The 12,592-nt window shown below is 38.9% G+C and overlaps 1 protein-coding gene across 1 annotated transcript in view; it reads right to left on the bottom strand.

Moving 5' to 3' along the window:
• The window catches only part of GATB (glutamyl-tRNA amidotransferase subunit B), an 85,790-nt gene extending 75,205 nt beyond the window's left edge, over positions 1 to 10,585 (bottom strand). The window contains exons 1-2 of the mRNA XM_031664230.1: positions 10,371 to 10,585; positions 8,303 to 8,453 (exon numbers count right to left, since the gene is read on the bottom strand). Coding sequence (XP_031520090.1) covers positions 8,303 to 8,453; positions 10,371 to 10,546 — 327 coding nt within the window. The 5' untranslated portion in view covers positions 10,547 to 10,585. The remainder of the gene's footprint in view (positions 1 to 8,302; positions 8,454 to 10,370) is intronic.
• Positions 10,586 to 12,592: the final 2,007 nt, after the last annotated feature.

Genomic DNA, 12,592 nt, shown 5'->3' with positions numbered 1-12,592 from the left:
TGATGTAAGTTACAAGGTAAGAGAGTAACAATATGAGACATTTTGCAATATTTTTATATCTTACTTTATCACAAGAATTTACCCAAGCTTGCTACATTATATATTTTTTCTTTTCTTTTAAAACAGGGTCTCACTTTGTCACCCAGGCTGGAGTGCCGTGGTACACTTCTCAAGCTCAAGTGATCCTCCTGCCTCAACCCCACAAGTAGCAGACTACAGGCATACCCCACCACGCCTGGCTAATTTTTGTATTTTTTTTTTTTTTTTTTGTAGAGACAGGGTTTCACCATGTTGCCCAGGCTGGTCTCCAACTCCTGGGCTCAAGCCATCCACCCGCCTCAGCCTTCCAAAGTGCTGGGATTATATGCATGAGCCACTGTGTCCAGCTGCTAAATTATATTTCTATCCAAAAATAAAATATACCCACTCCCTAAAAATCCTACCATGGTAAGTTGGGTAACATACAAGTCCATAAAGTCAGGCAGAAAAAAGGATGGTAGGTCACGTCTCTCCCAGGGAAGCAGACAGACCCATCACATGCATGAGCTTGAGTATGGATGGATCTAGAATGTGCGTAAGTCTATTTCTCCTAAAACCAGGGTAAGGGTAAGAGTTGTGAGAACAGGGGTGTGGTACGGGCTTCATTATTTGGACTTTGAGAACAAAAAACAAACCAAAAAAAACTTTACCAGCAGAAGGCTGATATGCCAGTACAGGTAATGTTTGATTAGTACCTAATGCTATCTTGTATATAAAATAAAAATAAATCTTGTTTTTAAAAATGCTTTTGACTACTAATCTGTCTTTTGGGAGCTCCAAATCATTTACCCATCACCTAATTAAAAAACAAAACAAAACACAGTAACAATCCCATATCCCACTTCACCGCCAAAGAAAAACACAACAAAATAAAACCCATCTACTAGCTTAAGGCCTGAAAAGGAGAAAGAGGCCTCTAATCAGTGGCCAAAAATGTTCTACAGCCTATACTTAGGTTACTTTTTTCTTGCTTTACCAATTTAGAACATGACTTCCAATTATGGTAGGTAAGAATTTAGTTCTTTTCTTTCCCAATATCCAAGTTATATCACAGTTTTTATTAAATCGGTAGCTGGTGTTTCTATTATTATTTAAATGTTTCTCTCCTAAGCTAATAAAATACTATGATTATATTTCCTTTCTTGAACATTTTGTTCTTCCTAGAAAGACTTGCTAAATCCTTCATTTTTTTCATGTGCTTCATTTTTTATGTATCTATTGCTCATTCCTCTAAAGGCTAAATTGTATGGAAACCTTTTTTCACACAAATCATATACCTGCTAATTCCCTACTCTCATTTTGTTCCTAGAATTCTTTATTCTGGAGCCACCTTCCTCCTCTTCCAACAGGTCTCATGGTAGAGCTGGCAACCTGAAACTTCTCTACTATTCCAGCAGGTTCCTGGGATAATGAAAGGCAAACTTTTTGAGAATCTGTCTGAAAATATCATTCTTTTACTGTCATACCTGATTGACACTGTTGGGTACAGAATTCTAGGTTAGAATTATAATTTTTTTCCCCTAAGAATGTTTAAGGCATGGTTCCATTCTCTTACAGGTGTAAGTGCTGCTGTTGAGAAGTCTGATGTCTGACTCCCAGTCCTTTGTATGTGGACCTGATTATATTTTTCTTCTCTGTAAGCTTTAGGACTTTAACTTTATTCCCAGTGTTAATAAATTTCTTGACATGCCTTCATGTGAGACTATTTTTATCCCTCATGCTGGGTAGTTGGCAGGCCCTTTCCATTTAGAGATATATGTTCTTCAATTCTGGGAAATTAATCCATGTGAATCCATGTGTTTTGTTTGAGAGTTTCCTCGAGTCTGTTTTCTATTTTTTCACGAGTCTCTTATTAATCAGATGCTGAACTTCCTGGATTGATTCTCTAATTTGCTTATTTTTTTCTTCTATTGTCCAATGTACTGCACATTGGTTTTGATTTCTGGAAGATTTTCTTGACATTATTTTCTAACTTTCCTAGGGGAAGGAGAGGCACCATAACTTTAATTTCTAAGAGCTCGTTTTTATCGTGTTTGTTCATTTTTTAAAAGTAATATTATGTTCCTGTTTCAAAGATGCAGCTACCTTCCCTTATCTCTCTGAGGACATTTATAAAAGCTATTAATTTTTTAAGTATTCTTTTACCCTGTGCATTATTTACAGCCTCCTATTTCCTTTAGCTTTCTTTTTTATTTTGGGCTTTGTCTATCATGTTGGAGAATCTCCTCAAGTGTCTGGTGATTTTTGGCTCTCAATCTATATTTTAAAGTAAGATACTAAAATGCCAATTAAAAGTCCCATGTAAATGCCCGGGGCTTGTTTGTCAGTGGTCTTCACTCTTAAGCAACCAGGTGGCCAGACAGATTTTTTAAAATTGAGAGACCTCCCACCATGTCAATATCTCATGTTCTTCCCACTAGGGTCACACAATCTTCAAAGAAGCTCCTGCAGATTCTTGCTTGCGGGAGGAGGGGAAGAGGACAGATGGACACACCAGGCCACCTGAGTTCCCACATTGGGGCAGGAAAAGAACTAGGCAGGTCCTGGAGTTCGCTACAGATGCTGTCTGACACCGCCTTTCGCTCTGACTGGTGGCCTCAGGGAAAGTGTGTCATGAGTTGAATTTCTCCAAAGACTATAAATTCCGGTGGGGGTAGGGCAGCTGCCCAGGGTCAGGTAGAGAAGCTCAGATCTCACTGCTCTGTACTCAGACTCTGACTAACCCCTTTGTTTTCACCTCAGCCAGCCTTCCACAATACTTGACGCCCCCACATCCTGAGCGTTTTTAAGGTTGTGTAGGACACATCATCTCAGGTCCCACTAGAGTCCCTTCCTGCAGGCGCTTAGGTCACAGTGCATCCTGCTCTGCAAAATGAGGCCCTCCTCCACCTACCATCTCTCTCTCACACACTCTTGTCTCCTCTCCCATTCTTCTGTAGGCTTATCACATTTGCATTCTTTCACTATCATTTCAGTGGGGTTTTTTTGGGTTACAGAGAGGATGGATTAAAATGCATGTGTTCAGTTGGCCATATTAATCAAAAGCCTCTCCTGTCTTTCACCACCCCTTCTTCACTGGCTCCTTCTCATCAGCATTTTTAAAAAATTTTGTTTTACTGCAGTAAGAATACTTAACATGCGATCTATCCTCTTAAACACATTTTAAGTGTATATTATCATAGACTATATAACTCATCAGCATTTAAACATTCCCAAGTCTCTCCAATGTTAAGAAAGACATGACCAATAAATGTTTGCTCTTGATTCCATGTCTCCTCTCACTTGCTGCACTGTTGTCCTTCATAGTAAAACTTTTTGAAACACTTGCCCACACTCTCTTCTTCCTCCATGCCCTGACATTTCTCAATCCACTGCCACCTACCTTCTGTTTCCATCACACTCAAACTGTTCTTGCAAAAGATACCCTTCTTAATAAATCCAATGGGCACTTCCTAGTCCTCACTTTACTTGACCTCTCAGTAGCATCCAATGTTCTTGTATTCCCTCCTCCTCAAAACACTCACTTCCTTGGAGTTTCTGGCCCTGTACTCTCCTTATGTCTTCTTATCTCTTTGTAAATGGGATCCACACCCCTTATCAGGGCTTATACGGTACAGGCTATGCTTTCTGCTCTAGCCTCACCTCTTGCAATGCCCATATTCAAGTTCTATGCTACAACACATGGAAAATGTTTCAGTTTCTAGAGCAAGCCACGTTGTTTGTCTTCTGGTCTTTGTACATTCTATTCACTTTTTACTTGGCCAGTTTCATCAATTCCTTGTATCTGTGTTGAATACTCTTCCTATGTGCTCCTCAAGCACCTTGTATTTCCATGACTAACATGTTTATTAGAAGGTACTGCAACTGCCTGCTTGCTTGCTCATGCTCCATGTGGGCAACACCCATATCTATCTTCCACCAAGTTCAAAACTGTGTCACTAGAGCTACACAAGGGCTAGCATAACATAGGCATCCAACATATGCCAGCTGAGTACATGAAGACACAACCGACAGAGAAGAATGAAATGTCTACAGAAAGACTACACATTACCACAATTGTTTTAAGTAACAATCCTAATTTTTTACTAAATCAAGTGCCAATACCATGTTGGACCACAGAAACACTCCAAATAATTACAGATGGGAAAAAAGCTCATAAGCCTTCTTTTGTGCAATCAAAGTAATTATTTATAATTCAGAAACAATTTTATCCAATATACTAGTTTTTATTGGTTTTTATTATTTACTTAATTCTCTATACATTTCTGAGGTGATGAGAACCCCAGGTTAGTTTTTGTTGGCAGATCACTTAACTAGTGAAATCAAGGTTAAGTGACCAATTGTTATGTATAGCATTTACTTTTGCTCTCACTGGCAACATAACTGTGCACAATAACTCAGGAGAGCCTTTGTAAAGACGAAAGCCACCAATCATTATGGGTATACTAGTAGGTAAGATTTACCTTACCTATTATTAAGAGCTTTTTAATTAATTGCTTGTTATTACTTGTTAATTATCTATTAATTAATAAGAGCACTTATTACATGCAATTACTGTCTTAAGTGCTTTAAAGGTACTGATTCATTTAATTCTCACACAAATCCAATGAGTCAATTATTCCCATTTTATAAGAAACTGATGCAAAGAAGATTAAGTAATCTACATGAAAATTCTATTCATCTCACTAGAATTTTTATCTTTAGCATTTTCCTGTGCCACTAAAAGTCTATTATAAACATTATCAGTGGCTTCATAATGTTGCACTATACTGATGTATTATAATTTATTCAATGATTCTCCCATCACTGAGATACTGATGTATTATAATTTATTCAATGATTCTCCCATCACTGAGAAATGGTGGTTACTTCCAATTTTCTACCTTTAAAAATAGATCTGCTATAGATATCTCTGCATATAAGTCTTTGCCCACATGTTTATTTTCCAAGGACAGATTCCTAAAAGAATTACTAGGTCAATAAATATATGTTGGGTGAATGAAGCAGTCAAATTGCCATCAATTTTGCCTAATTAGCTGTTTTTTCTTGCTTTTATGCCTACAAAGTTTCTCCCCAACCCACGGACAAACAAATATTCTCCTAGATGTTTTTGGATTTAATTTGACATTTAACTTACATTTTATATATATATGAACTTTGTTTTGATGTATGAAATGAGCAATATTTTTTCTCCAAATAGCTAACCAATTCCAAAACCATCAGTTGAATAACTTATCCTTTTCCCACTGATTTTTGCTTCTTCTTATATATATTTTCCCTTTTTGGTTTATTCTTTCGTCAGGAGGCAGTGAAACTTTGGGGAGAAAAGATAACAGGCTTAACACTGTAACTGCTGAATTTAAGGTGTTTATGAATCATTCAGATGGAAATGTATACTAGGACACAATAGATATAGGTTTCTTGCCTAAAAGGGAGAGGGGAGCTTTATTTGAGGGTAAAAAGATTACTCAGGGGAACACAGGTAACAGAAGAATTGAAATCCAAAGAATAGGGCATGGGAAACCAACATTTCAGGGCTAAGTGGCAGAACACAGCCATGTGAGAAGGCACAATCAGCCAGGTAGAGGACAGGGAAGAAGCAGGAGAGAAGGGAGCAATATAAGCCCTGGGCAGAAAGAGTTTCAAGCACCATCATGAATCACACTTACATTTTTGGTTTACCTGATCAAAACAATAACATAATGTTCTACTAAAATCCTCAGAAGCACAAACATATTCTCAAATTATTGGTTTGTTATAAATGGAGTTCTAAGCAGAGTCTGGCTATTAGAGCATCTTTATACATCTCCATAGGGCTTAGGGAAGGACAACTGTCTAAAGGTTTTAGTATATTTTAAGTCTATTTAGAGGTAAATACAAAGATTTTGAAACGTTTTGAGTGACAATGCTTAATTCTGGGAGTTTAGGCATAATGTTGCTCACGTACTAAAAGAGGTCCCTTAAAGGCAGAAACATTTCTGAACAAGAGGTAGATCTGCTGTCTACAGAATAACCTATTTAGGCTACTTAAACCATAAGCATTGTAGGCTCTGAAGAGGAAAACAAATCCTAGCTCATGTAAAACTGTATTTCCAGACTTTGTCTGCCATTTAATTAGTGTAAGCCAAGCTCTCAACACTCAAATGTCTCAAACAACTTTACTGTGTTACTGATATGCTTACCAGTGAACAAGCACCTTCTTTTTTGGTGCATGACAAGTTTTACAAAGCAATTAAAATGTTGGCATTTTAATTATTTTGAATTTTTCTAATTTGTTCTAATTTTTGACCAAATTTAGGTACAACTGGAGAGTCTATTTACAGAAAACATGCTTATCTGCAAATGGATCTGTTTCTAAAGTGAACTATAATAAGTATGGCTTGATAGCCATCACACTCACAGCTGGAGAAACCTAGGAGCAACTCAGAGCTTATGCCTAATCGCTTGATAAGTAACTACCACATGGGAAAAAAAATGTTTTGAATCTGGGAGGGAAAATGTAGAGGTGTTATGACAACTTGCCTTCCATTTTACTTGTCTAAATATTACTGTATTTCTACTATATCTGAATCTCTGCCCAAAAAATATGTCATATATTTATAACCAAAAAAATCACCCTTCTCAAACAAACAAAAAATCTTTCTGTAGATAGATCTCTAAGTCAGAGAAAGAAAAAGTGGGTGCATCTCCACATCTATCTTCTCCCAAAGGGACCCAGCAGCACATCAAAGGTGTTCTTTGATATGGTCTGCAGGGATGGGAGTCCTCCCTGACAGAAAATGCGAGTAAGAGAAAAGTTCCAAGGCAAGATACTGCCCCAATACAACCAAAGCTGAGTGAGGCAGGCACACTGGAGGCACTGCCCAGAATCTTCCACTTTGGTCAGTGACTGAGAAAAGTACACCTCTGCCTCTGCAAGCCTGCCAGTGCTCAGTTCAACCAGCTTCCAGTCTTTTGTTTGTTTGTTTTTTGAGACAGAGTCTCACTCTGTCGCCCAGGCTGGAGTGCAGTGGCGTGACCTCGGCTCACTGCAAGCTCTGCCTCCCGGGTTCACACCATTCTCCTGGCTCAGCCTCCTGAGTAGCTGGGACCACAGGAGCCCACCACCATGCCCCGCTATTTTTTTGTAGTTTTACTACAGACAGGGTTTCACCATGTTAGCCAGGATGGTCTCGATCTCCTTACCTTGTGATCTGCCCGCCTCAGCCTCCCAAAGTGCTGGGATTACAGGCGTGAGCCACCATGCCCGGCCTCAACCAGCTTCCACTCTTATTTAAATGTTTGAGAGCATGGAATTCACCCATGACAATGTCTGCCCCTCCCCACCTTTGTCACCACCATGGATACACATTTCCTCCAAAGATGGCAGGAAACCCCAAACACAGTTGATATTATAGGTCCTGGACAGACCATATGGTATTTATTAGCTAAAACATTTACACTGTTCCCCTCATACTTTTCTTAAAAATCCAATCAATTATCTAAAAATATATGCAAAAAGTCTTGCTGATGGGTATACTGGGCCCAGTCATTCCACAGGATCAAGTAAAAATGAGTGGTTAATAGTTATTACAATAGTTATAATAACAATAGTTAACTCACTGCATATTATGGCTGTTTTCTACATTATTGAGTGTTTCTTAATTTGCAACAACCACAATCATTACTGGCCTTACACTAAAATCATGTGATATATGCTGCTTCCTTTGAGTTGACTCCTCCTCCTCCCTTATTTATCTGCCTAAATTCTACTGGGCTACTGAAATAGCCCAGGCCACCACCTCTTTAGTAACACTTCCATAACCAAAGGTACCCCTACCTCAATTTCTCACAATAGTCCTTTCATTTACTAAATTAGTTGTCCATTTTCTGGGTTTCAAAACTATCCTCTGCATATTACCTTCAAAGAAGGAATCACATTGCCCTCTATTTGTTTATAAGACACATCTCCCCTACTAATTTTTGAACTCCTTAAAGGCAAGGCTCATCTTTATGACCCAGCTCATAGCATACTATCTGATATTAGTAGGCATGCTAAAATGTTTGTGAAGTGATGAATACGTGTATGAATATGTTTAGACTTAGAAACAGCATCACAGAGATGGGTCTTTAGAAAACATTTAATACATCCCACTTCACCCAAAATTCCCTAAAGAAGTATTTCCAAACAGTTGTGTTATTATTAAAATAAGAAAATAATTTTCCATGTTCAATATAAAATAAACATTTTTCTAATGAAAATAGGATTAAATAAAAATCTTACCGGCAAAGTTCCAGGTAGAGATGCATCAAAAAAAGAAACCAAAGAATTTGGAGGTGCTGAAAAGCGAACTTGAGATCCAGAGAAGAGTTTAGAGTTGGAGGAAATCTGGGCATGAATTTCCAAACCTACCACAGCAGCCCATTTGTGTTCACTAAGAAGAAAGAGATAATGGTTAAGATGTAATTATGTTTGTCACCATGAATGAATTTCTGTAAGTCTAAACCACAAATGTTAATTTCCTATATGTGTTTTAAACTTATTACAGTGTTATATCCTTACATTAAAAATGTCATATTTTATCAGTGACTAAATAAAAAACAATTTAGAATAAGCGCCTACACTGAGATTGGCAAACTAAAATTCATTTACAACATGGCATCAGGAGGCTGATGATATAAACACGAAGGCAATAGAGAAAGGAACAATTTGGTGTCTTAAAACAATGTAGAAATGGGTATCAGGTGACAACTGCTTGGCTAACTTCAGTGAAAAGCAGCATTTAACAAATTAACTGTACCTTATCAATTAATCACTCAGTAAATGAAGAAAGCTGATCTTTCCCACATTATTTAGAATTAACATAAATGGCAAGATTCTACTACTAGAGAAATAATGATAAATAGTTCCACATTTCTTATTTAAAAAGGAAATTTGCAACCATGTTTTGAATTCCTTTCACAAAAATGGTTTGCAAGTATAATAACCAGAGAGACACAGATATAATAAATCACCACTAAATGATACTCTTGAAAAAATTTTGCTAAACCCCATCATATTAAACCATCTGATGTGGCATATTTTTGGTCCCCCATATCACTTGCAATTCCTGAGACCTAATTTCAGGTTACTTTGTTCATGTTTATTTGCTATGAAATCTAAGAAGCTATTAAATGCTATAATAATCTCTCTTATCCGGCCAGTCCTACTCTGTTGAGTCTGTACAAAGGCCTCTCCAGATCCTTATAAATGTGCTTATTCCCTGTGAAATCCATGTATGTTCCTATCCTGCTCTTCTCCCAAGCAATTGTGTGTGTGTGTGTGTGTGTATATATATATATACACACACACAGATTTTACATCATTTTGTTTTGTTTCAATCATTTCAGCACATAAAGGTCTATATCTGAAGTACTGTAAGAATAAGTCCTTCTTTTTAAAGTTTGGAAACACAGCCCACAAGGGAGGTGAATTAAAGAAAGAACTCGTTAGAAATTCTGCATGCAGTAAAGCATCATTCAAAGTATTTTTGCAGTTCCATTACATGAGAGAAAAAATGTTCTTTCCATTCACAGGGAAACAATCTAATTCACGAAAAGAATACAAAACTGAATACTTCTTTCAGGACAATTTCCCTCTGTTCCTCCAACTGAAAGTAAAAATAATGCCAACCAGTCTCAAAGAATAAACAAAATATTAGAAACTTGCCATATGTTTCTGTATTTAAAGAGAAACTATTTAATTCTTACATAATGAAGCATAAACAGCTGTTCAGGGGATATCTGGCCAAATAAGCAAAACTCTCTATATAACCCGAGGGAGTACCTCTTCTTTTGGCTGCGTCCTCCTAGGTCTAGACACACATATTCAACATAAAACGCCTGCACAGCTAGCTAGTGTTTTCTGACTAATGGCAATAACCCACCACTACCCAGAGCTTGTAGGTAAAGGCTCCCTTTCTCCCTTTAGAACACTGCCGGCCCATACTAGCGCTAAATAAAATCAGCTAAATATGATCCCGCTTCTCGTGTCACCGTCCCCACTGCTAGTGCTATTAGTAAGATGACCGAATCCACTCTTCTGTCTGTGCAGCCTTCAAGAAAATACTTGCTATTTTACACTTGCGAATTCCCCAACTACGTCTATTTGAAAATAGTGGTTTATATATGGGGGCGGAGCTGATAGAGGGCCTGTTTTGTGCTTTTATTTAGGTTTCGGGGCTCCAGGTTATAACTCAACGCCCTCCCGTCAGCCAAAACGTCTAGAAGCTGTGCTGTAATTGCCATCCTTTCCCCAGTCCTGCAGTTCCACCTTACAGTTAGGTGGGCAGAAATGGTATGAAACAGAATACCCTTTCCTCGGCTTCTGGGTCGTGTAGAGGGGCTGCTGAGCCACTGAGCTCCGTCCCCTAATCCGGTTGGATGTGGACCCAGTCGGAGCCTCTCTTCGGTGGCAAGAACCGCCGTCAACCCGGGCGAAAGTCCAACGTCTTCCACGGCCGACCCAGCGCAGCATGGGCGCCGCCATTGTAACGCCAGGGTCTTGGTCAGGTGACTCAGTCACACTGTGCCGCGAGGCTCCCTGGGAAGCGTAGTTCTGGAACTGTATTAAAAACGCTATAGGCTCGGACCGGAAGACTACTACTCCCGGCGAGCGTGGTGATTCGAAGCCTGCCGGAACCCGGCAGAGAGGGGAGGGAAGGAGAAATAGAGGAGAGGGTGGGAGGGTTTCAGGGTGGGGAGGTGTGACTCCTCCTAGCGGGGAGTTGGAGAGGCTTGTGGCTCTGAGCGTGTATGTATGAGTTTGAGTGTGAGCACTTGGTGCTTGGTGCTAAGAAGCGTTGCCGGGATTTTATAACCCAGTTAACGTTGCAAGGGGAAGTAAATGACCTTGACATCTCAGCAAAGACTTCCTGAGCCCCCAAACCTACTCCATTATATTCTATGTCTACTCTTCTACTTCGCTCAGCAATTTGTACGTTAATGCAACAAATACTTATTTGCATGCCTACCGTAATGCCAGGCTCAGTTCTTAGTCACTGTAGTTACTGCAGAGATCAAGACAGTTAAGGCCCCCATGTTAATGGAGCTTACATTCTAAAGAAGGGAGACATACAGAAGTTAACAAAAATAAGATACTTCCATATAGGTAGTAAGTGCTATGTTTAAGCAGAGGTATTTAGAGAGAAACAGCCCTAGATTGAATGTTCGTGTACATTTTAACCTCCTTTTTATCATTGACCAGTATCAGAAACACCCTCATTGTATGCTAGGAGCAGATACCATCGTCCCAGCGGACTTCCTTCATTTTCCTGCGTCAAAACTAATACCCCTTGTTAAAACCGCCACCGATTTTTTGTATTTGAACACAGTCTAGAGTAGTCATTTAGGCACTCTCTATTTCATCATCCTGCTTTGATTGTCCTCATAGTGCTTTTGACTACCTGATGTTTATCTTCTATTTCCACAAATTCCTTGTCTGTCTTACTCACTACAGTACAAAGTAGGTTCCTCAAAAATATTTGTTGAATAAAGTAGGGCAGTGTGGAGAATACATTTGACAAAGGATGGAGTGGATGCCCTTTGGAGCAGTAATTGTTTAGAGGAGAGATGATGAATTAGGATGGTGGCAGAGGCAAAGAGAAATGGATCTATTTGAGATAGATATGGGAAGTAAAATTGAAGGACTCTGATGGATTGGATATGATGGTGGAAGGCTAGGAGGAACAAGTAACTCCTGGATTTCTGGCTTGCATGACTGGCTGATGAGGTTATCCACCGAGATAAGGAAACCAGAAAAGGAACAGGTTTGCAAAGAAAACATATGAGTTTGGTTGCCTTGGAGACATTCAAGAGGAGGAATCAAGTAGACATCAGTGATGCCTAATTCTGAGTATAGAGCAGGGCAAGGGGAAAAGCTGCGTATTTTGTATACTTCACATTGATAGGTTTTCAGTTATTGATCAATAATCCATTGATTAAATGGCTGTAACCTTTGATCTTTTCCTTTAATACTCTTAAATTGCATATCCATATGGAAGAAGGAAAGTTTAGTTACTCTTGTTAAAATTGTCCTCATTTATTTTTTCTATCTTTTCTACTTTTTCACCCACTATCACTAATCTAAATTGCTACACCAGAAGTATCGGTCATTTGACCAAGGATGAAAATGACAAAAATGACAGGGACTGGAAGGGAGTGGTGGAGACTTGTTCCAAAATTTCTCTCTAATTGTTGCACTTTAAGGTTCAGATGATTCTCTAGATCCTTTACTAGAGTCTTCCCTCTGAGTTTCCATGTTTTCCATCTTTACTCTAGGTAAGCTAGTTTTCCCTTTCTTATTTAGCTCCTCAGGTTTTTCTGGCCCAGACTGTGGTCAGGGGAGTTGCCTCTGAGCACAAAATGGCTTCAGTTTCGTTAGAACAACAGAGGAGAATGGAACCTTGTATCTCTAGCTAAAAAGAGAGGGAGACACTTGCTACCTCATCGCTGGTAATCGGCATCTTAGAAGGCAATTCACTCCATCACATGGAAGACTGGGAATGTTTTGAAAACCACCATAAGGGAGAGCAAC

The sequence above is a fragment of the Papio anubis genome, chromosome 3 (assembly GCF_008728515.1).
Source record: "Papio anubis isolate 15944 chromosome 3, Panubis1.0, whole genome shotgun sequence".
NCBI classification, from domain to species: Eukaryota; Metazoa; Chordata; class Mammalia; order Primates; family Cercopithecidae; genus Papio; species Papio anubis.
This window is presented reverse-complemented; position numbering and strand designations above follow the sequence as displayed.